The 25,108-nt window shown below is 48.0% G+C and overlaps 1 protein-coding gene across 1 annotated transcript in view; it reads right to left on the bottom strand.

The window, feature by feature from the left end:
* Positions 1-25,108, bottom strand: part of ARHGAP32 (Rho GTPase activating protein 32) — a gene marked incomplete at its 3' end in the record, with an annotated part of 172,213 nt that overhangs the window by 60,926 nt on the left and 86,179 nt on the right. Inside the window, exons 7-11 of the mRNA XM_082297092.1 lie at positions 13,105-13,242; positions 11,094-11,186; positions 9,489-9,611; positions 7,338-7,415; positions 288-369 (exon numbers count right to left, since the gene is read on the bottom strand). Of these exons, the coding sequence (XP_082153218.1) occupies positions 288-369; positions 7,338-7,415; positions 9,489-9,611; positions 11,094-11,186; positions 13,105-13,242 (514 nt within the window). The remainder of the gene's footprint in view (positions 1-287; positions 370-7,337; positions 7,416-9,488; positions 9,612-11,093; positions 11,187-13,104; positions 13,243-25,108) is intronic.

Genomic DNA, 25,108 nt, shown 5'->3' with positions numbered 1-25,108 from the left:
CTCATGACAGACTGCTCAAAGTATGTTAAATTCTTACAAAGCTTAAAATCCTTCAAGTCAGGCAGGAGATGGACATGGATCCAAGTCTGTACAGCAAGTGAAAGACATTCAACAGTGGGAACTCCCCAGAAAGCGGCAACGTGTGGGTGATCGACACACAGAGAGGGGAATGAGGATGTGCAGGGGATGATCAACACTCATGACAATGTGAAGGAGGTATTAGACATGGAACACACAAAGAGAACTCCAGTCCAGTTCACTGCGTCAAAAAAAGCTGATTTACACACCTGGTTTTGGCACCGAATTGGTCACGGACTGAGGGACTTTGTCGTTGATGAGTTCAACACATTCACTGGGAAAGAATCCAACCTGGAGTAAAACAGAAGGACAAAACTGAGTGTTATGATCTGAACTGCTCAAGCAACATGTCCCCTCAACTCCCCTTGCCTGATGCTCCCCGACATTATCCAGCATCAAATGACCAGCAGTCAAAACACTGACAACTGCAGGTTCTGCTCTGCTGCCAGCACCCCGAGGGAGAACAATCTGAGAGCCCAAGGCACTGCAAGGTCCTGCAGTGAGTAACTTTAAATGTTATTTGCAGTGTCCCTGCAGTGACCTTTAATTCAGCATTTCTCCCTGCAGCCCCTCAAAGGCAGAAATGCTGGAGAGTCTCTCTAAACCAGAATAAGGGTTAAAGGCTATGGGAAGGATCCTAATGTTTTCTTGGAGTAGCATGTGCCTGCAGACATTGCCATGCCACTCAAGGGCCACTGTATCTGGGGAGAAGTGAAATTATTTCCCTTTCCCTGCTCGAGGATTCAGGCTAAGCTGTGACCAGAGAGGAGTTTGGCACCTCTCTGCATCCCTAACTTCTCTCTTATTTCCCAGCATCTTCCTTCTCACTCTCATCCCAGGTAAAAGTCAAACCAGAGCAGAGCTTTGGTAACTTTAATCCTTGGTCCATCTTTCTACACCTTTTCTCCATGCTCCTCACCCAGCATAGCTCCTGTCCTGTGAGATGTAACTCAGGCACCACCACCCTTCCCAGACTCCTCACCTAAGGTAGGGCAGGATTCCCTGTCCCGTGCCAGGCCTGTGACTGGGACAGCTGGAAGCACCAAGGCACCGCAGGCAGCCCCAGGCTGCTCAAACACCACAGGAACACGAGGCAAAGAGCCAGAGGATGGGCCCCGAGCTCAGCCAGGACATGTTGGAACAGTCATGTTGGAACATCCATGAAATTCTCTGGAGGCACAGGGCAGTCAGCACCAAACCTGGCAGACAGACTCTCCTCTATTAATTCATCTTCCACAATTCCCTTTTGTCTCCACGGAAAAAGATTGATCTCCTTCCTACTCCAAGCTGATTTTCACCCACCAACCTCCCAGCAGCTCAGTGGCAGTGCCATGTGTGGGGTGTCCTGGCAAACACTCCAGACTGAAGTTATTCCAAATTCTCCAAAGGAAGCAACAGTCATCAGAGCAGACACCTTCCTCTTCCACAGCCCCAACATCCAGCAGGGCAGTGTTCTGCCCAAGCACAAGGACAAGCTGAATGCCACACACTTGAAATACGATTGTTTTAAGACTCTGCAGGAGCAGCACTCTGGGCCAGCAGAACTTGGGCTCTGAGCTGGGCTTCCCTGGAACTGGGACTGGCCTGGGCATCACAAGTGACTCACAGAGTCCACCCCAAACCCAACACAAGGTATGGCTGCACCAGCCACTCCCTCAGCTGGGAGGCCTGCAAGGACATGGTATCCTGCAGTTATGGAATGCAGTGGGGATTTATGTGCAGTTTGCAGACAGAAATGAGCCAATTAACACGAGAAAACGAGCATGAACAGCAGCATCACATCCAGAGGCCCTTCCTCTGGCAGCTCACGGCTCAGGGATCTGCTCTGCTGGGAACAGGCTGAGTGACACTGACACAGAAGTGCTGGTATTTGAACAAAATACACTTCATGGATTTAAATCATGGAATCCCAGAATGGTTTGGGTTGGAAGAGACTTTAGGGGCACCTCCCACTATCCCAGGCTGCTCCAAGGCCCATCCAACCTGGCCTTGGACACTGCCAGGGATCCAGGGGCAGCCACAGCTGCTCTGGGCACCCTGTGCCAGGGCCTGCCCACCCTCACACAGAAGGATTTCTTCCTTATATCCAACCTAAATTTCCCTTTTTTTCATTTTGAACCATTCCCCCTTGTCCAGTCACTCCAGCTCCTGATGCAAAGTCCCTCTCCACCCTCCTCATAGCCCCTCCAGACACTGGAAGTTGCTCTGAGGTCTCCACACGACCCTCTCTTCTCTTCCCCAGGCTGAACAGCCCCAGCTTTAACACTTTACTGTAGCTGAGAGTCTCTGCTGGACCCTTCCTACATGAGAGATACAGGAGGCAGTTTTTAAATTAGGAAAAATGCACAGATCCAGGGAAAGTCTCAGCCCACCACACAGACATCATCTGGGAAACTGCACAGCTGGAGTGATGAAGTTTCTTTCATTCTCAGTAATTGCCCACATTGTCTGTGCCTGAGATGTGTAAAGAAACCTGAAGTCCTGGGACCTCAACCTTCCATTAATCATCTAAATCTGGATCTAAATCCAGCCCCAGATCCCACACTGTTGGACACTCAGTCAAATGCTGCACATGGAATCAAAACTCATTTGCCTTTGACTGTTAACACAATATTTCTCCTGCTCCTGCGTGCACTGTACAACACACTAACCAGGAACTCAGAAATGAAGGACCCTGGATGGTTATGTCACTGCTTCCAGATATCCCAGAACTTTCCCAAATCAAACATTCTACCTGCTGTCCATGTATCACTTTTGCCATGTTCACACCAATAATCACCATGGACTTTCTAGAGGCAAAGAATTGTGCTGGCTCCCTGGCGTTAACTCACTGCTAGAAATTAATTACATTTTCTGACTTACTTATTCCAGCTTTTCTTGCAAGATCCCCAGGAGATCCTCATCAGGGTTATAACCCACACCTTGTGCCTCATTCCTACCCACTTAAGAGATGCTGCTTCTCCTCCCATGGGAAGTTTTCCATGTTTTTGTATAAATAAATGAGCTTAGTCCAAGAGTTAATCTCAACAGATGTAGCAAGGCACTATTAGAGCTTTGAGCCAGGATTAAAGGATTTGGCAATGTAGGAAAATGAATAGCCAGGGCAGTACATATTTAGATAAATACAAGGTCATCTAAAGGTTAAATACACACTACACACCTTCAGCAGAGGAGGAAGGCACAGGCTGCTGGTGCATGACAACTGTTCTGCAACACCTACTACAGCTTTATCTTTTCACTTCTATGCCAGTGGCTGCTAAAACTGGAGGACACAAGAGGCTTTAAGGGGAAAACTCAGAGTAACAATGGTAATTTTCAGTGTATAGGGAGGGAATTCAAACAAATGAGGAAGTACCAGCAACATAAATGGCAAATGAAACACTGGTTGAGACATTTGGGTTGGATCTTTGGGTTTGACATAATCCAAAGTGTGGGCTCAATTTTAGTAAAAAAATTTTCTCTTTTCTTTTTAAATCTGATGACAGTCTAGCAAAACCTGACAGGGAAACTGCAACTTTTTATGGCCTGTTTGGGAGAATTTTCACTGAGTCTTTGCCAAGTGGCTACACAGAGAGCAGGACACCCTCACCTCGTTCCCAAAGCAGCCCCTGCTGAAATGCTCTCCCACTTCAGGGCACCACTAACAGGAGGAACGGGATTTGAGCTCAAATCCTGAGCTCTTGTTAAAGAGAGCTGAACACCTGGACATCAGAACTATTTTGATTCCTTTTATTCACAAAAAAAAAGTCTGTGTGGGATGTTAGTTGTTGATTATCCATTCCTGACTGGTGTGCCAGCAGCACATTGGGAAACCAGAGAGCTGGAGAGGGACTCTGGACAAGGGATGGAAGGACAGGACACAGGGAATGGCTTCCCACTGACAGAGGGCAGGGTTAGAGGGGATTTAGGTGTGATATTGGGAATAACTTCTTCCCTGGGAGGGTGGGCAGGCCCTGGCACAGGGTGCCCAGAGAAGCTGTGGCTGCCCCTGGATCCCTGGCAGTGCCCAAGGTCTGGTTGGACATTGGGGCTTGGAGCAGCCTGGGATAGTGGGAGGTGTCCCTGCCCATGGCAGGGCATGGCACTGGATGATCCCTAAGGTTCCTCCCAACCCATCCTGGGATTCTGTGGAGCTGGGACCTGCAGTACCACAGTCAGTTCAAGCTGCTGCAGTATCACAATCAGTTAAAATCAGCCCAGTCCCCCCTGGCTGCACACGCTGGTTTTTCTCCAGCAGGGCAGGTTTTGGGGCAGCTCTGCGCCTCAGGAAACCATTCCCAAAAACCAGAATAAGTTAGGACATCCAAAGGCAGTGGTGCATCAAACAAGGGCCTGTCCCCAATGACTCAGCTCCCTGACACAGAGCTACTGATTGAAAAGACAAAGCATGAAGCAAAAGCAGAGTAGAACAAAGAGGGTTGAAGGCTGTTAATGTGGAGGTGGCTGTAATTTAGGTAACAATCTTACAGAGAAAGCACTGACTCACACAGAGGGCACTGGAAGAGAAAAAGGCTTGAATAAAAATGTCTTAAAAATCATTTTACTTTAAGCAGAGCAAATGCTAAGAAGCCTCGTGGGCTGTTTTGTTCACCCAGAATTGGGTGTGGTGCAGTGCAGTGGGAGCTCAGGTGTGCAGAGAGCACAGGACCGTGCCAGGGAGGTGTGACAGACACAAACCCAGCGAGTCACTCCTGAAGGACAGCTCTTGCTGGCAGGAACACTCTGACTCCCATGCTGAGTCCAAGCTGAGGGTGCTTGCAGCCTGTCAGAGCTGATTTTTGGCAGAGCTGCCTCCAGTTCCCCACCAAAGCCCTCCCGTGATTTCAAAGGATGCAGCACAGGCAGGAGTGAAGGCACAAAAACAGGGGAGTTCCTTTAAGTCAAGAAGTAATTTTTTCCCTTTTCAGTGAAACAAGGAATTTCTTTCCCTGTTCTTGCTCATGATTTATAATGGAAGCTGTGGTTGGTTGATAAAACCCTGCTCCTTCCCTAACATGAAGCAAAAACCTGAGAAATAACAGGACAAAATGTCCAAACGTTTGGTGGCAGGACCTCCTCCTTCTATCTTCTCTCAGAATCACAACTATCTGCCAAGAGGGGCTCTGTTGATTTATTTTATTAACTCAAATGACTGGATCAACAGATTGCTATCACTGCAATGTTCCTCAACAGGAACAGAACTGTTTGCCTCTAACAAATGCTTTAGAGGCTGCACAGCTTCATCCATCCCTGCATCTACTGCTGTAACAACATTCTTCACCTCCACACTCCTTTTGAGCAGCCATCAAGGACACTTCTGCCTGTAACTCCTCTCTACGTCTGGTGCAGCTACACCAGTGATAAATTCCCTTTCTCTGAATTCCCACTGCTCGTATCATCAAAAGACTTCATTCCATCAGGAAATGTACATTTTCTGCACATTCAGAGCTCACGAGCCTTAAACTCAGCACACAGGTTAAAGCTTTGAGCAAACACAGCTCCTGGAGCTGGGGGAACACAGAGCTGCATCTCTGTGGTGTGTCTGGCTGTCACCTGCTCACACTGTGACCACTCCTGCTTGTAATTAAGGACACAAGATTATTCCACCCCTAATTTTCTGTCAAGCCAGAATATAGTGCTATATTTCTGCAGCTGCTCAGAAGCCTGACTGTACACAGAAAAAGCAAACTTTTCAGGCAGTTTGCTCATCACCATATTTTTATGCTGGGAAACAGGATCACTGTGATCTGAGAGGCACAAGGCTGTGACAAACTGCACACGGGCTGCCTTGCTCCTGGTGCCTTTAATCACCAGTGCTGTTCTTCAGACCTGGCCCCAGTGTCAGCCAGCCCGAAGGCAAGCAGGGAGCCCACACTGAATAATGGGATCTGCATCCCACACAGGAATTCCAAACCCTGTGCAGGTGTCCACACTCAGGCACAGACCACAGAGCAGCTTTGTTTTGCTTTACTGATTCACTTGGAAGTTAAACATGGCACAGGCTGATCACTCCAAGCAGTATTACAGCATTTAACTGACCGAGGGTTGGAACTGATGTCTAAGGTCCCTTCCACCCCAAGCCATTCTGTGATTCTGTTATAGTACAGCAAATACAGCTTTAGGGCTTCTACGATTAGAACACAAGTCCAGCAAAGCCACAACACAGCTCAGAATCACAGGTCTGTTCAAGCAGTACCAGTGTGTTGACCCTAGAAACAAATGAAATTTCAGAACAGGTATTCTATGTCCATGCTGCTCTGATTTTACAAATGAGATGTCATCTGAACTCCCACACCCGACACAAAACCAACAAAAGCTGTTTCTCACGTGCCCTGGCTGAGCAGCCAGCACTGGGACGGTGTAACTGCACTGCATCCAGCTGGGACTGGGAGATCCAACTGCTGGGCATTGACAACAGCCGGGCCACAGGCTGGGTCTGGCATGGAAAAGTCTGTCAGGGAGAACCTGAGGAGGCTTGAGAAGACTTTCCATGCCAAATTACACAAGTGTCTGGGCAATCCTGAGCCTCTGCAGAGCAAACTCCTCATCCCACCCACTCACAGACAGCAGCTGCAGATGGAAATCCCTGTGGCTGAAGGCAGCTGAAATGTGAGACAGGGCACAAGTCAGTCCCCCCAGCTCCAGTGGCTCTGGAGTTTGCTTGGTTAATAGAGACTTTTAAAGCTTTTACATTTCCTAACGGCAAAAGCAAACTGCAGATTAAAAACTCCTTGGAAGGAGTTGCCATTTCAACACCCAAGGTTTGGTACCTGATCCCCAGGTGCTTAGGACCTTCTGAAAACCCAGTCTCCATCTCTGTGCTGTGACATTTACAGGGACCAGCAATAAAACCACCACACAATAATCACAGACATGGATGGGTGGCTTGTCCAAGTCAGCAGCACTGGAATTCTCGGAATTCTCTATGTTCTGCCTGATCTGGTTTTAGCCACTGGAAGGAAGGGGATGATGTGAGTAACAGTGCCAGCTGCCTTGGAGGGGGTGCAGCACAAGCTTCCACTGCCATCAGGCGAGCTGTCCATCACCGGCCCGGCCAGCCCTCCTTCCTTCCCATGGTGAGGGAGGAAGGAAACTTCCAGTGGAGCGCCTGTTTCTGCTCCAGCCCCAGCCCAGAGAGCAGAGGAGTCCCCTGACACCAAGGCAGGGACACCCTGCTCGTCCCCTGAGCCACCCTGAGCAGGCTCAGCAGCTCCAGGAACACAGCACTGAGGCTCCTGCCTTCACTCCAGTCCCACTGGCGTGGCTGTGCTGGTGCCTACCTGGAAGCCGTGTTTTCCTCTCCACCATGAGGTCAGCTCCTTTGGTGGCATGTCAATGACAGACACGATGTCCCCCACCTGCAAAAGTTTGACAGCATCAGTCACAGCCAGGAGGAGAGCACAGTTCCAATAACCACAGTCTCAGCACTGCAAAAAACTGCAAAGCTCCGGAGCAGCTGCACATCTGCCTTTGCAAAGCCAAGCTGGGAGGTGAAGAGCTCCTGGATTATCCAGCACACAGGATACAGCTGTTCCTAAGGAAAAGGGCCCAAAGAGTGGCAGGCTCCCTGGCAAGGGGTACAGAAGGGTTCTGGTCAAGCTGTAGTGACGGTGCCAAACACTTGGGAAAACCTTCTCAAGTAGCTGAACTGATTTTTACTGCCTGCCCTGTCCATGTGTCTGCAGGCACTGAGGTGTCTCCTTGCTCCCTCTCAGAGCAAAGAGTGAAGAGCTGCCTCTGTAGCTCACAACCTGCCCCAGATGAGCTGCCCAGGGTTACAAAATGAACAGAGGAGAGGTGGTGTTACAGCAATGGGATGGAAAATGGCCAAGGACACCAGATAGGTTTTCTAAAGCTTTGCTCATTCCCATCAAAATGTAATACTGCAATAGTTCAAAAGGAAATCAGTATAATCAATACTAAATTTGGCTTAGTTTGAATCAAGCTCTGTGTGACCTCTATTACAGAAAATGAGAAGGGGCAGAACCTAAATAAATACTGCAGGCAGGTAGGGCAAAAATTTGTGCCAGTAATGCCCAACTTTCACCAGGCATTTTACACTGATGGATCCCAAAGTGTTTGACAGAAAAGACAATCCCCAGTTTGCAGACAGGGGTGAGTGAGATGTGGGGAAGTGATTTGCTCCAGGAAACAGTGAACCAAGAGCAAAGTAATTGTCCATGAAGGAAACTGCTGCCACCACAGGAGCAGAGACACTGAGGATGTTCCTCAGAACTGGGGAGCAAACCCCAGTCAGCTGTTTGTGCAACTGCCTTTCAGAAATTAAGAACAGTAAACATAAAGAGATCATTTGGATTAGGGAACAGGACCCAGCATTGTAAAACCCCTGATCCTGTTCCATGTCAGTTCTGTTGAGGTGTCTCACTGCACACCCTTGAAAACCACACGTGCCTCAGTTTCCCCTCTGCACAGAGCAAGATTTACAAGCAGGGAGTGTCACCTCAGTGCTCTCATGAGCTGACAACCAGCCTGGATCGTGTGCTGCTTGGATTCCAGCTCAGAGCTGCCGTGCCCACACGTGCCTCTGGTCACACAGTTCTTTGGGGTATACTAATAACTGCCTTGACTGGAACATGAACAAACCCCTGGCAGCACCAGACTATCACAGTTATTTTTCCTTCCTGTGCTGCACACCAAGGATCACAAAGCTCCTCAGGGCACTGTTTTCCTTCACATGTTTTATAGAAACAGTACCATTGCACAGGGCAACCAGAGCCCAGACTGCTGCTTTTTGGGTAAAACAAACAACTTCCAGACAGCCAAAAACTTCCCGGGTCTGATCTTCCAGATCTTGGATGGAACGTGGAGCAACCTGGGCTACTGGAAGGCGTCCCTGCCCATGACAGGAGGTGGAATGGGATGGGTTTTAAGGTCCTTCCCAAGCCAAACCATCCTGAGATTCAGGGATTTGCTCCATAGCAACTCCTGCACTGGATTTTCAGAGCAGTTTTAGCTCATCACCTGCCCTTTAAGTAGCAATCCTTTGCCAGTCTGGTTCTTTACTTCTCATGGGAGCAGAAGCTCTTACAAATGGTTACAGACAGGGACTTGCTCAGAGGAACATGGGTGGTGTAACCTGGGCAAGGAGAAATGACCTTGTGTCCACACACACAGGGACGGTCATCCTGAACAGAAAACACACGGACTCTGCTCAGGGACAGCCCAGAGGACCCGGCAGGAGCTGGTTAATCAGGAGATACTAATGCCAAGCAAAGCTGTATTTTAAAGATGACTGAGCATCTGCCCACATCCAAATCACTGCAGACCAAATATTTAACTCAATCTTCCAAGCTTCACCTCACAAAACATTGTGGAAGTGTCTGGACATATTCCTGATGGGAACACAGGCCCAGAGACACAGATTACACTCATCTGTAGCTGATAACAAGGAATGCAAGTGCTTTATTTACCTCAAAGGACAGTTCATCTGCTGCTTGAGCAATGTATCTCTTAATGACATGGGCAGCAGCAATAGCAGGGACGTTAATGGATGATTCCTCATGGACCAGCAGGTGATTCCCCTTGTTATCAATCTGCAACAAAGAGCACAGGAGACTGTGAGGCAGCTGAGGACAAGTGAGGAGGCATTTTAGTGGTGTAGAGACTTCAATTTGATTGAGAGAGACAGCTCAGCCCAGGGCCCCAGGAGAGAGGGCACAGCACAGACAGAACAACTCACTGGGGGGGTTCCAGAAGGTCGGGTGTCCCCATCCACTGAGAAGAGAAATGCTGGGTTGGTGCAGCTTTGTGCACAAACAGTGACACACAGTGAGGGTCTGCACCTCCCTGTAACACCAGATCATGGTGGTTTTCCATGGCAACACAGATGTGCTACCAAAATCCTCTACAAGGTGGAATTAATGCTGAAGGTACTGAGGGAAGGGGGAAATGCTGTCAAACCAAAAACTAGTGCTGCTTTCCATTTTCTCCCACCCTTCGACTCACTTTCTTTTTAAGAAAACATGCACCCCCCCTACAATCATCAGCCTACTTTCAAACCTCCCAGATTTCTCTGTAAAATTCTGTAGGAATCTCTGTGAGTCACAAAGGTTATTCTATACTGCATGTGCAGCGGGTTTGCTGTGATCTCCAGGCCCACCCTGTTGCTGTAAATCCTACATTTTATTTCTCTCTACAACTTCCTCCCTCCCTCCCTTTGCAGCTTTCCAAGATTTTTCTCATCCCAAAGGATTTCAGGGTGAGAACGGTATCAGTGGGGAAAACTGCAGGAAAACACACTCAATCCTTATCAGAACCATTTAAAAAGGAGCTGCAACAGTCTATTAATAGCTGTTTCTATTCCTGGTGTGCAGGGATGGAAAGGCACACGTCTGCAGCCAGCCTGAGCAGGGACAGCTGGATACTCACCCAGCCCTCCTGCCCTCCTCCCCAGTGAGGGCTATTGTTTAAAGGCTACAAGACCATCAAACCTGAAAGCAGAGCTGCAGCTGCAGTTCACAACACACAAACTGTGTCACTGCAAGCACAAGGCTGCCTCTGTCTGCAGGGGAGCCAACAGGGGCATGGAATATTTGCTGCGCTTGGAGCTACCACAGGGAAAAACGATTAAAAAAACCCCAAGAGAGTAGGGAAACACCGTAACAGAGACAGCTGAGATTCAGAGATGTGCCACACTTGCAGCACTGCCTTGGTAAAAGGGAGAGCAGGAATACGTGAGCTTTGAAATAAGTGAGCCTTCTGCAACCCGCTACTGGGAGATTCAGCCCTGAACTGGGCGTTCCCAGTCCCACTGGGACTGCCACCTCCTCTGTTTGTGGATATCAGCAGGACAATATGCTTCTGAGAGACAAAACCCAGGTAACAAGGAAAAAAACTCCCACACTCTTAATGCTGGATCTGATTCTGTGTGTCCTACACCTTCCACGTGCTGGTAACAGGGGAATAGAGCATCCAGGATAGAATTCAGGGACATCAACAGGCCTGGAAAGAGCAGGCGTGTGCCTGCTGCTTTCCCAAGGTCAGGAGACAAGGAACACCCCAGGTTTGTGCTGTACCTCCATCCATGTGAGGGCAGGACCACAGTTGATCTTGTTGCCTGCGATGTTGGAGAGCCGAGCCAGGTAAGCCATCAGCATCTGGGTGACCAGCTGGGACACAAACACACACACAGTGGTTCTGTTAGTGCACCTTCCCCTGAAGAGCCTTCTGCAGGCTTAGGGAGACCAGGAATTACCCACTGCCACAGGCCAGAGTCACAGAAATACATTCCCTTCTGCAAATGAATATATTTCTGTCATTCAAAGAACAGCAAGCTACACACAGAGTTATAATGGTTACACCAAAAAAAAAGGGTAAAGAAGCAGCTCTCTGTGAAAGTAATAGTTATTATTATGATTTTGTAAGATTCATGCAGATTTTCATAACTTCCTTTGTCAAGATACCTTAAATCTAAAGCCTTCCCCTCATCATGGGCCTCACATACAAACAACTCGTGTGTCTTAGGGCCACCAAACACATCTGAGAACCACTCAGTGAACAAACCCCTGCCTGCCACTTCCACGCTCTTGCAAAGCCTTAAGAATGTGGCAACTCAGACTGACCCCCTGGCCAAAGAGTAACATTTCAAGCAGTAGAAGAGGGGTTTAAAAATACACTTTGCAATGTCCCTTCTGTAGCAGTAAACTGGTTTTTATTACAGAGAAGCCACTGAGGTCTTTCCAAAGCCTCACAGTGACACTGGTATAAAGCAGCATTGTAGCCCAGAATCTGCAGGACTGTTTAAAACATTGTTCTCCTCAACCATCTGTTCCGATGTGGCCAATTCAAAACAAAAAATATATGATGAGACACCCCACAGCTGCAGAGTTACATTTCACAGAGCAACAGAGTTGTTCAGCATCTTCACCTCCTCTGTGCTTATGGACAGAATGCAGATTTTCAGGCTCAAGCTCTAAAGTCCAGTTAAATCAGTGGTACAAATTAGGATGCAAGAGATAGGAATGCCTGAAATATAATCAAAAATAAACCAGGAATTAATTGTCCTGAGTATTGCTGCTTCTGCTGAATTTAAACTCTAAATCCTCCTCAGAAATACCCTGTGTGAAGCCAAAGCAAGTGATAAATCAGTCTCTCTGCTGAGTGATGGGGCTGCATGATCGGCTCCTAATATTCCATGGCAAACACCCTGTAAATTTCCGGGGGGGTACTAATTCCAGTGTCCACGTCCTCCAAAACGATGCAGCCAAGATGCACCTGCTGCCTTCCAGGAGATTTTTCTGGACATGAATAGATATTTCAATTATCAGCAGTGAGAAGCTGAGGTAATTCCAGCTCATCGTACTCCAGGTGAAGACAGTAAGCCAAGAAACGAAAAGGATCTCTTTGGGAAAAAAAATACCTCATTGAGGAAAAAGAGCTTTTTAAAGACCATTTAAATAACACACTAATGCAAATGCTCTTCAAAAACACTTCAGGAGCATTCAGTTTAAAATGGAAGTTTAGCTCTCCAAATGGGATTGCTCTTGCAGTGCTGCAGCCTTAGACAGCATGATTTCCTGGGAATGATGAGCTGGTAACACTAAGCCAGGAAATACCCACAGCATGGACAAAGTTTCCAAAGACAAAACCAAATTCACATTTAAGGTATCAAAGGACAGCTGCTTTCTTGATCCAGATTCGGGAGCATAATTAATTGGCCTGAACCTGGAGGACATTTTCCCCTCAATCACTGACATTAGGCGTGGAAAACACTGACTTCATTCGCGGTAGCCAATTTTCAAATGTAACCCAGGCTGCGTTAACACCACTCTCTGCTAGAACTACATGGAATTGCTGAGGCTGGAAAAGATCTTTAAGTCCACCATTAACTTCTGTGCCCACGTGCCACATCCACACACTTTTGAACACTTCAGGGACGGTGACTCCGCCAGTGCCCTGGGCAGCCCCTTCCAATGCTCGGCAGCCCTTTCCAGGAAGACATTGTCCCCGATACCCAACTGAACCTCCCCTGGAGGTCCTTCCTTGGACAAACCCCACTCCCTGCATGGTGCCTGTGCTCTGGGTTACCTCGGGGCTGTCCTTCAGGGCATCAGAGCGGGGCAGCTCTGCCAGCTGGGAGAAGCGGCGGTCGTAGATGCACAGGTGGAGGTGTTTGTCCAGCACCCGGAAATCCTCATAGCTCCTCTTCACGATCCAGCTCCTGCCCTGCACACACAGACACAGCCACACTGTCAGCAGCTCCTCACAGCACAGGTTAGCAAAGGGAAATCTGAGCACATACAGCACTTCCTCCTCGAAACATCTGAAAGCGATCGAAGTGCCTGAGTAAGATCTTCATGTTTTAATTTGCAAGTAACATTTTCATGTTTTAATTTGCGGCAGCCATTCATGCTCAAACCAGCTGTTAGTGGTCCTGGTTTAATTATTTAACCATGGGTTTGGATGTGGCCCAGCATCACGAGACCCATCCAGAGCTTTAACTTCCACCTGTCTTACAAGGATTTTGTAGCATTTTCCTACACAAGGTGTCCCTGCACAAATGTAAATCACCAAGTGGTTGCATAAACAGTGTGAAATTAGATTCCAAACAGATTGAAGCATATAAACCCAGGGATCTGAAGGCAGGATTGAAGCTTGCAAAATTTCTGCCAGGTGCCCCAGGCAAACCTTCAGCTGAATGAAGAAAACAATCCATGATGAACAACTCTAGCTGCAGATTTATTCTTGAGTGCATATCATTTCCCCAATTAAAATATAGATAAGATACAGACGGCTCCAGGGGACAAGGAAGGGAGCATGGCAGCACGGAATAATTTGCTTTGTGAAGCTTTTAATATCTAATGATGACTTTTAAATGCTCCATGGCCTATTATGATCAATAAAAAACATTGTAATAATGCAGCAGTTTACAGGTCAAAGCGCTTTATGAAGAGTCATTAATCACAGGATCCCTGAGTGCTTTGGGATGGAAGGGAACTTAAAGCCCATCCAGTGCCACCCCTGCCATTGGCAGGGACACCTTCCATTGTCCCAGGTTGCTCCAAGCCCTGTCCAGCCTGGCCTTGGGCACTGCCAGGGATGTGGAAGGAATCAGGGAATTCGATTGCTCCAGGTTACATGGGCACTCAGAGGCAGGGCCAAGGATTAGAAGTGACACAGGGATGCCTGGAAGTGGAGCAGAAAGCAGGGGATGGGGTGTAGGAGGAGACACAGCAGGAACAGAGCTGTAAATGGTGACCTGCTGTGCATGGCTGGTGGGGCTCTGACAGGTGCCTTCTCCCCTGGGATACAAAAGGCATGACCTACTCTGAATTCTCAGTCATAATTCCTCTACACTGACTTCTTTATCAGCAAAGTTCTAAGCATCAGTTTTATGTTAATATCCAAAGCCTGTGAGGCAGTTGCAGATATAAACCCTCCAATCCAGCTACATTCTGTCCCAATGATTTAAGACAACTCCACACTGTGACTGTGCCCATAAACTCTGCTTTCAGCTCATGAGAAATCACCATATTTCACAATCCTACAAAGAGGCACCTACACAGGATAAATGCTTTGGAATTTCCACATTATGTCATTTCAGTTTTTGTCTAAAGGAGAAAAATAAAACCAGGAGTGCAAGGCTAATTCTGTTCAGGGAGCTGTAAGCCTTCCCCATTTCTCCATCTTTTGCAGTTAAGGGATTCTTGCTCTGTCACCGAGCTGCCAGTGTGACCTTCAAGGTTTAGTCACCATCATAGGGAAGAGCAGCCTGAGAAATCCCTGTGATCCTGGACCTGCCTCTGTCACCAAACCACCGAACCAGGCATTTCATTCCTGCATGACCACCCAAACAACAAAAAGATCCTAAACCTGTCACCAATTCCATTGTATTTCAGTTCCAAAGGCTGGCCTGTAGCTGTGCAGTCTGGCTGCCACGAACGAGGGCAGTAAGAGTTAAAGGCACCCGGGAAGCAGAGCTGGGCCAGCCCCTGCTGTGCCAGGGTGTGCAGGATCAGCCGGGTGAGCCAGTCCCACACCATGCCGGTCACGGGGCTGACAACAGCAGGAAAAGGTGATGGATGAGCAGGGACAGCTTACCCCACACCAGCAGCAGTGTCTCTGGCCCCACGGGAGGCTCCTGGAGCAAGGGCAGGCAGCAGAGCCGGAGCACGGGAAGGGAACCGGGATCCTCGGCTCCTGCACCTCCGAACTGCAGCTCGCAGCTGCTAAGCAACCAGCAGAGCTCTCCCTGAGCTCTCTCTGAGCTCTCCCTGAGCTCTCCCTGAGCTCTCCCTGAGCTATCCCAGAGCCATCCCAGAGCAGCCCAGGCTCCAGGACAGGGATGGTGCACGTGCCTGGAGGCCAGAACCTCATCGCCATTCCCAGGTCACTCAGCCTGGGATCGTGGACGTCAGGCTCTTGTGTGAAAGGATCATAGGATATTTCATGGAATCATGGAATATCCTGAGTTGGACCCACAAGGATCATCAGTCCAACCCCTGGCCCTGCACAGTCACCCCAAAATCCCACCCTGGGCATCCCTGGCAGCGCTGTCCAAATGCTCCTGGAGCTCTGGCAGCCTCGGGGCCGTGCCCATTCCCTGGGGAGCCTGGGCAGTGCCCAGCAGCCTCTGGGGAAGAACCTTTCCTGGTACCCTGCCTGACCCTGCCCTGGCACAGCTTCAGCCGTTCCCCAGGTCCTGTCACTTCTCTCAGAAGAACTCACCACCTGCCCCTCCACCTTCTGGAACAGGGCTGCCAATTCCTGTCTCAGAGTGACCGCGCACAGGCTGTGCTGGCACAGAGCAGCACATTCCATAACACACATTTCCACCCAGCAGAATGTTATTCCAACGCCCTAAAGGGGAGCATTTACCAATATTCTACCATTTTAAGCCTGCCATAACTCATTTCAGAAAGCACCCATGCTTTAGGTTGGACTTGAAGTTCTATCAAGCAAAGTATTTTGCAGATTGGGGCCCTGAGTAACAAATTTTTAAGCCACATTTACATGGGATGCAATTAACCTCACAGGAAGGAATTGCTGCAGCAATCGAGGAAGGAACTGGACAATATTTAGTGCTTCCCCTCAGATCTCCAGCACAAATCACAGGAAAGCAAAGCCTGGATTCTCCCAGCCAGACTCCCAGAGAGGCACAGCCAAAGCAGCAGCAGCAACAGTGGCCTCATCCCAGACCCGAAGTACTACCAAGGTTTCCCTACACCAATACAAAAATTGTACATCCTGCCCCCATTTCCTGCAAATTCTCAAGTGCCAGAAAGGTTTGGCAAAAGGATTCTTTTTTAGTTTAGAGAATTAATAAAATATTAGACACAAGTAAGTGCCTGTTAAGTTGGTCTCATGTTGTCAGTTGTGTTTTATAGCAAAGCTCAACATTCCTGGTGCTTCAGGCACTCACCATCCATATGGCAAAAATGTCTTCTTCACATTTTCAATGATTTCCATAAACTGTTGCTCAAATAAATTTTTGATCAGCCTCTAATTTTCTAATTCAATAATTACTTTTCCTTAATTATTAATGGTCCTGATTCACAGAAGCACGAGCTTAAATCACATTCTCTTCAGTGGGACATAAGAAAGAGATGAAGTTAAGCACAAAGTGATTTTCCAGATTCAGACCTTCAATTACAAACCTGGCTGTGACAAAGTTCTTTAAAATAAAAAATCAAGTATCAAGTGAAGATTTCAAAAATGCCATTAAATAGTCTCAGGATATTTAAAAGGAAATATTGACCCCACTGACTTAAAAATAAGTTCCCTTGAAAAAAAAAATCACTGTATTTTTTGAAATTTCTTTTTACAGAAATGTTCACAACGAAAAGCATCATGACAAATCTGGAATTTCTCACAGAATGGAAAATCTGGTCTCATCCCTACTCTTTTTCCAGCCTGATCTGTTCTCCCTTACTCCACTGGGTCGGATTGAATGTACGACGAGAGCCTGGTGAGATTTCAGCCTCTGCACAGAGCTGCTGATTTTTTCCCGATTATCAAAGCAAGGAGAAATGTCATGCTAAAGAAATGACTGGAGATCACTGAACTGATGATTTAATTTCCAGTGAGCCAGAGATTTGAACCCTCCATCAGTGGCACCATCACTGAGAGATCAGAGACGCTCCCGGGCTTCACTTGGCACGGGAGGAGATGGGGAGGGACAGGGATCCAGAGCCAGCTCCACAAGGAGTATTTTTAGCTCTGCTGATCAAATGGCCTGAGGAGGATGATGAGCAGCCACAGCCTGCAGTGGTTTCCTACTCCCTTAAGCTCAGTTCAATCCTGTGGCACTTGGGAAGAGCAGCAGTGTCCCTTCCCATTCCCACTCTTCCCAACCCATCCCAATTCCTGCAGCTCAGGGGCGGCTTCATTACCAACAGACAGACATTACCCACTGCAAATCTGAGAGGAAGAGACTTTAAACCATTCCCTGCATTTTCCTTCCCAGAGTCAGAGCCTCACTTTGCTCCACCATCTCTTAAATGCTTCAATTATCAGTACAAAACCCGTGCTCGTTTCTAAGTGGGGCTCCTCTAAATCCAGGCCAGTTCCATACACGAGTATTTGTCTGTGGGTTTAACTGTTTCCACTCAGCATCTGGCAGCAGTAACTCTTCCTGCTGTGCCCTGGGCAGCACTCAGAGCACCCAGCCTGCAAGAGAGGTCCAGCTGCTGCCAGGATTTGTGGTACCATCCATTCACAAAACTGACATGCTGAATTTTTTTATTAAAGATTTACAGATCTCCTTGCAATGTAAGAAAAACTTCTGTTTGCAGCTGGATCTGTCTCCATGTCAGCAGACAGGACCCCATCCTGCCCACCAATCCCTGTCCAAGCCAGCTAGGCTGCCACTGAGTTCTGGCACACACAACCTTCCTGTCCCACAGTCTGACTAGGTTTGCTCTACAGCACTTAGGATTTATTTATTTTAAGACAGGGATAGACCTTTCTCTTCTGGTTCAAATGCTTATTTCCTCAGAGAGAACACATGGATGCTCTCCTGAACCTTGCAGCCCACATGGAGAGCGACAGCAGAAAATGAGATGAAAGTATGAGGCAAAAGTCACTTCATTTTGACCCCTCAGTAAGAAAACACCACGGATTAAATAGCTGGAAAAGCAGCAGCATCCAGCAGGAGAGGTTAACTCTGCCATGGGTGACTCTTACAGCTGTCTGGGGCTCGGGCTCTGTATGTTATTCCAGCCTGACCCTTCAGCCCTTTCCTGTTTCAAGTCACAGTGGAAAATGGTTTAGAGATTTAGTCAAAACAGAAAGCAACATGGATAAAATCCATCCCAGGGACTTCACCCAGGAAGTGTTTTTAGCTGGTGCCTTAGGTCACTTTATCTACACTTAGATCTGTTTACCAAAGTGATTCCATGACTTCTAGTGTGTTATTTAACTTGAAGAAAATTGTAAATCTTTAAAACACAAAGGGAGTTTGCACTAAGGCAACATAAAAGTACTTTATTTCTGAATGAAATGCTAAAACTTCAGCACTCCACCTGGAATCACAGGACATGGAGACAAGGGAGGAACAAGCACAAGATGCAGGCAATATACAAATGGACAGAGCACAAGGCAGAGGAGAAAATTTGGTATATTTACGTGGTGAACCCTTATTAGCCTTATTCCCCAGCAGAAATTAATCTCTCAGCATTAATTATCAGTTCATTATCAATTAATTGCAGTCACTAGGAAAAAAAGAGGTATTAATGGAAACCACTGCAGATTTTGTCCCCTAAAAATTAGACTTCCTTGTGCTGCTGGATTCCATTTACACACAGAAGCCCCCAAAGCACACGTGGGGACGCAGGGCTGGGTCTGAGTGACAGCATCCCTGCCTGCCCTGTTTGGGAAATCACCCCCTCAGGTGTGTGTGGCTCTCTGGGGGAGAAGGTGACACAGGCCATGAGCTCCAGTGGTTCCTGTGTCCCTCAGAGGAGCTTTGCCAAGAGTCAACACTTGGCTCAGGCTTTGGGGGTGAGTGCTTTTGTACAGGTACACAGGAGTAAGAGCTCAGCAAGACAACCCAACACAAGCAGAGTGTCTGAAACCCTAAGAGGCATTTTTCCTCCCAGAACCAGCCCATTTCTGAATGGCAGCCTGGCAGACCTTGAACTCAACCCAGGACTGACAGCCATCACCATGTGAGTGACATCTCTGCTCTCCTGACAGGCTGCAATTTAAACACTTCCATATCCATCATCTCTTTAGCAAAATTCCACCATGGAGCAGCAGGTCAGGGGTGAGGGGAGGGTGGGCACAGCGTGGGGGGCTGCTTTTCTGCACTTCAGAAAATCACAGTCGTGACACAACAAGAGCTTGGAGCCACAAACGAAACCCTTCAGAGCCACAGAGCATAGCTCAGGGAGCTGAAATTCCAGCACCCTCCAGGCAGCACGGCAGTGAGGGGGTGTATGTACAGCTAAAAATGGATGCATGGACACTGCAGGCATTAAATACAGCTCCCTCCTTACCCCACAGCCCAAACGTGCCATAAACTGCTCTGCACCTCACCGCAGAGAGAAACACAGTTCCATCAGAGCCCGTAGCCACCAATGGCCTTTAGAGCAAAACAAACAAAAAAACCTTTGAAAATTTCTTGCCTGAGGTTATTAAAACAAAATAAAAGAAAATCACAGAATCCCAGGATGGCTTGGGTTGGGAGGAACCTTAAAGCCCATCCAGTCCCCCCCTGCCATGGCAGGGACACCTCCCACTGTCCCAGGCTGCTCCCAGCCCCAATGTCCAGCCTGGCCTTGGGCACTGCCAGGGATCCAGGGGCAGCCCCAGCTGCTCTGGGCACCCTGTGCCAGGGCCTGCCCACCCCCATAGGGAACAATTCCTTCCCAATATCCCATCTAATCCTTCATTCTGGCAGTGGGAAGCCATATCCCCTTTTTTCCTATTTACAAGAACTTTCCAAATTCCTTGCCTGAGCTCACCTACAGCATCAGCAGCTTTGGCAGATAGAGATCTCCATTTTCTTAAGTCTCATTTCTCAGGCAGATTATGGAAGCAAACAGCTGACTTGTGTGTATATATATATACAGCTGGCCAGAGCACAGAAGCACATTTTTGTAAAAACAAACTACGAAGGAGAAAAGAGGTTTTTTGTAGGTCCAAACCCAAAAAACTTTATTTGAAAACCCCCCATGATCCTGTCAGGGCTGCTATGCCACAGACCAGACATCCTTCACCTCATTTACAAACGAGAGTCACTCAGGAGCACGGCAATAATGAAACGCTGCTGTGTCTGACTCTGCTCCCTTCCAGCCCCGCTCATCCTGACACCCCGGAACGAAGCAACACTCCCAGTGTTTGGAAAACATCACTAACAGGGTAAGAAATGCCTCTGGGCAAGGTTATAGGTAAAAACCATGAGTAATTCCAGGGAAAACACTGGCAAGCAGGGGTGTTAGAGATGTACCTGATCAAGCCTCAAGGACAGAGGTTGGAAGGGTGAAACATTATTTAGAAAGCACAAGAAACAGACGCAGCCTTGGGGAGGTTTTGTGAACAAAGATGGTACCAAAATGGAGAAATCAGCTGCTTTTCTGGCAGCTGCAGCCATCAGTTTTAAGAAGAAAGAGTGAAAAGTGGTGCCAAGACCCAGGAGATGAAATATTTAAGACAGACCATCTTCACTGTCTTACATCCCTGACGGGGACTTTTAAAAGCGTAAACCACAATGTTTGAAATAAAGGCACGGTTTTAAACCCACGAATGAGTTAAAAATGCACTATTTGGAAACAGAAAGTCCTTCCTAATCTGTCAGAACCTGAGCCCTTGGTGGCAAACCTGATCTACAGTCTTGGAAAATACAGTCTGTGTTTATTTCCGATGCCTCCGTCCGCGAGCCTGTGGCACATCCTCAGTGTGACACAACTCAGAGTGACAACACCTGCTCTGTGGATTTTAACAAACTTGGGGCCCAAACCTGCTCTGTAACTCTGGGAAAGCCCCAGGAATTTAAGGAACAAGCTCAAATCAGGTTCCCCCTGAGAATTCTGTGACTGACTCCTCTAAACAAAACCTATTTTTAATGTAACATCCAGTTGGGCAAAGCACCTCTAGCTACTGAGTGCAACAGTGGCACTCTCAGCCTTCTTATACCCAAACAACTCAATTACAAATTATCTTCAGAGTATCAGTTTAATAATCCACGTGCACTCAGAATAACTGGTAGGAGAGAACTTTGGGAAACTGCTGGGATTGTGTATTTTGCCACTTGGCTCTGTGCCAGTAAATATTTGCTACAAACAGTGAAAACGATGCATATTTGATTTACCACTGAAGTACCTTTAGGACAAGATGCCCTAAGGAGGGTTAGGTTGGATATTAAGTTTAATTTTTTTTTAATGGAAAAGGTTGTCAAACCCTGGCAGAGGCTGCCCAGAGCAGTGGTGGGTGGAGTCACATTCCCCGGAAGAGTTTAAAAAGCCATGTTGATGTGGCACTTGGGGACATGGATTGGTGGTGGGTTGGCAGTGCTGTGGCAAAGGTTAAACTCCATGATTTTGGAGGTCTTTTCCACCCTAAATGACTCTGTGACTCGATGATCCTGCCTTTACACACACACTGTTTATTTTGATGTGGTTTCTGTGCCTGGACAGAGCCTTTTTGAAACCATCCTTTCCTGACCTGCCTGCCCTGCGTTTTTTGTTCAGTGAATCTGCTGTTTGGAAGTGCAGATGTTGTTCCAAGGTCCGTGACTGTCACCTACCCTGAGGCTGAGCATCCCAACTGCACACCTGGGCTGTCTCCTGCTGCTTCCTCAGCCACCTGACACCCAGCATCACCTGCTGAGCAGAGCAGCTTGGCAGCCTTGCAGAGGGTGGGACTGGATGAAACTGTTTGAGGCGATTTGTCCTAACAGTGTCACCTTCCCCATGTAAACAGGTACTAAAAATGTGTGCATGGCAAACCTCCCCATAAGGAATAAACATCAAGGCAGGAAAGAAAAACAGAATATCCACCACAGTCCTCCTCTCATTCTGGATTTGAACCAAGCCCTGCTCTTGGAAAAGTTGTAAAACAAGTAAATTGAAGGCAAAGAGCTCCTCTGCAAAGCATCTGCACTTGCTCAGTTGTGGGGAGGACTCGGTGTCTCATCAGAACAACCCAAGTGTCCCCTTCCATTTGTGGCTGGGCCCAGCCTTGTCTCCAAAGCACCACATGAGGACCAGGAGCCCTGCCAAGATCCATCACTCACAGGGAGAAACCACAATCCTGTCCCCATGGATTTCTGCAGCAATCCTCAGTGCCAGAGCCCAGAGCACAGTCTGGGGACGAGCAGAGATCTCTAATTCTTGCTTGTTTTCTGTCTGAAGGCAAAACGCCCAAAGGCCACAACATTAACAGACTATCATGGAGCTGTGAGAGCCTCTGCTGCTCACAGACACCCTTTCAGGACAGCACTTTCATGTGATACTGCACTTTTTCCTGACAAGTAACCTTCCCTCTCGCTCATCATCTCTCCCTAGAGCATGGACTGGCCCTTCCCTTCAGCTGGGGGTTTCCACCAGGGAAAACCATCTGAAGTTGTATCACTCACATTCCCTCTGACCAAGAACCACCCAGCAGCTCAGCCTCAGGCAGGTCTGAGGAGCTGGGAGGCTCTTGCCTTCAGGAGGTTATTTCCAGATACCCTCTTTCCCCAGAAAAACCCACCCTCAAATAAATTCCCCAGAGCATTTCCCCACTGGAGTTTGAGCACAGAAAGCCTCTGTCCCTGGCACGTTGAGGGGACACCTTGAACTGCACCTACATTTGCACCTGCTGAAAAAACGTGCTTTAGCACCAACAGCTCCACGACAGTTTTGATGTAAAGAATTATTCCATTCAAAATCCACACATAGCTACAACACTGCTTCTGCGTCTCATGCATCCAGAGTTAAGAAGAGAAAGAGCTGACCCCATTTCTGTCACAATACACATTTAAATAATTAAATAGAGAAAAAAAAATCCAAAGAGAGCCATGAATGGAGCAGATAAAGACCAAAGTTTAAGGGCGACAGTAATTTTTGATGTCTCGTTACCAGGGGATGGATGGACACAGCAGAGCAGTGAAACTGCCCCTGGCTGGGGCTGAAGGACCAGTCCCACCAGCAGGGCCAGGGAATCCCAGAGCCCCAGGACACACGGATGCAGCTGGGACAGTGCAGTGCTGCTCCTGGAGGGGACAAAAATCCCTTTTGCCTCAAAACTGCCACTTCCATGGTGACATGTCACAACAGGACAAGAGGAAATGGCCTCCAGCTGTGCCAGGGGAGGGTCAGGGTAGACACCAGGAGGGATTTTTTCCCGGAAAGGGTGGTCAGGCATTGGAAGGGGCTGGCCAGGGAGGTTCCTGGAGTGCCCAAGGAACACCTGGACATGGCATTCAGTGCTCTGGGCTGGTGACAAGGTGGGGATCAGTCACAGAGCAGACTCGATGGTTTGGGAGGGCTTTTCCAACCTCAGTGACTCCATGATTCTGTGTGTGAATTAAGGATCACAGGGCAAAACCCCAGGCTGAGCTAAGGGTATGGTGAATCTGCTTTTAAAACAGGGCACAGCACACCCCAGTGTTAATCCTGCTGGATGTGAGTGCTGCCCTACCCAGTTCTGCTGGAAAACTCCAAACACCGGCCACTCAAACCCTTGTCCTTAATACCTATTACCCCAGTTACTCAGTGAATTTGTCCTCCAGTGTTATCATGCCAGCTACAGAGTAATAAACATTAATTATGCAGTTCAGATGCAATTCAACCCCTACAGATGCCAATTCACTTTCCCAAACCCTGGAACAGAGCCAGGTGTTTCAAAGCCCCTCCACCCTGGCTCTGGGATCTCCTGAGGTCTGAGCACAGCCCAGCAGCACCCTGCAGGCTGCCTGCCAGCTTCAGGCATTCTTGATTAATTCTCATTCCCACTGTCACTTCATTTTTATTTACTGCTGCTGGGAGCAGGAGGCACGGAGTGTGTGACCTCAGATCCACCGGAGCACAGCACGTGGAATGATGGATTAGCAGGGTGGAAACAAGGAATTCTGCTGCTTTCTTTTGCCTAATGTGAAACAGCCCTCAATGCCCGAGAAAAGTTTAGGACAGAGGTTTCAACACATGTGCACATCTGGAAGGATGGGGTAGAAATATCCAAGCCAGAATGGGCAGGTTTTCAGAAGGTTTCGTGGATTTATAAAATACCCAGGATTTGTTACCCTGAGAAGCTGTGGCTGCCCCATCCCTGGATGGGCCAGACTGGAAGGGCCTTGGAGCAACCTGGAATAGTGGAAGGTGTCCCTGCCCATGGCAAGGGGTGAAACTGGGTGGGCTTTAAGCTCTTTTCCAACTCAAACTCTCCATGATTCCATTTCCAAACACCTGCACACATGAGGCACCAAATTCGTGGGCAACCTGTCAGTGGAAGTTTCATTTCTCCAGTCATCTTCAGGCAAGTGGTGCCAAGAGGCAGAAAAGAAGAACAGAAAACAAGGCAGGGGAAAGGTCGTGATGGTGACCAGCATTTTAATGCATCTGAAAGCAGAGCAGCTTTTGTGAGCCCTGCTGAGCACACACAGGCTGGCCCTGACCACGGGGTGAGGACACACAGGGGGCTGCATCATGTGAAAATTTACTGTTTAATAAAAGCACCTACTAATTGCTTTTGTTTTGTTTAGCAAAATCCTAAATCAAGGCAGAAAATTGTATACAAACATGGAGAAGGAGCCATTTCTGAAGACAGATTTTGCACTGGGTAGGATCCACCTGGATGCTCCACACAGATACATCCCTTTAACAAACATGTGAGAGCTTCCCCCTCTCTGTCTTTCTGAAAATATATAAAGCAAATAGAAGAAGATCTGTGCGTTAGAATCTGTCCTTTAGTCATCTGTTTAAAGAGCTTTTCACAGGAGCAAAGTAGCACTTACTCAGTTCCTGTTCTCCAGGTGTTTGAGCTCAATCAGAAACTATTAATAAAGAACAAGCCTTCCAGACAAAAAACCCAGCCATACTTTGAATGTTTGACTCAAAAATCCTCCTGCAAGCAATTTGTGGTTCCAGCCTGGACCATTCCAGGCAGCCAG

Source organism: Coloeus monedula, assembly GCF_965178545.1.
Source record: "Coloeus monedula genome assembly, chromosome: 25".
Classification (NCBI taxonomy): domain Eukaryota; kingdom Metazoa; phylum Chordata; class Aves; order Passeriformes; family Corvidae; genus Coloeus; species Coloeus monedula.
Note: the sequence above shows the minus strand (reverse complement) of the source record. Positions and strands in the feature narration are given on the sequence as shown.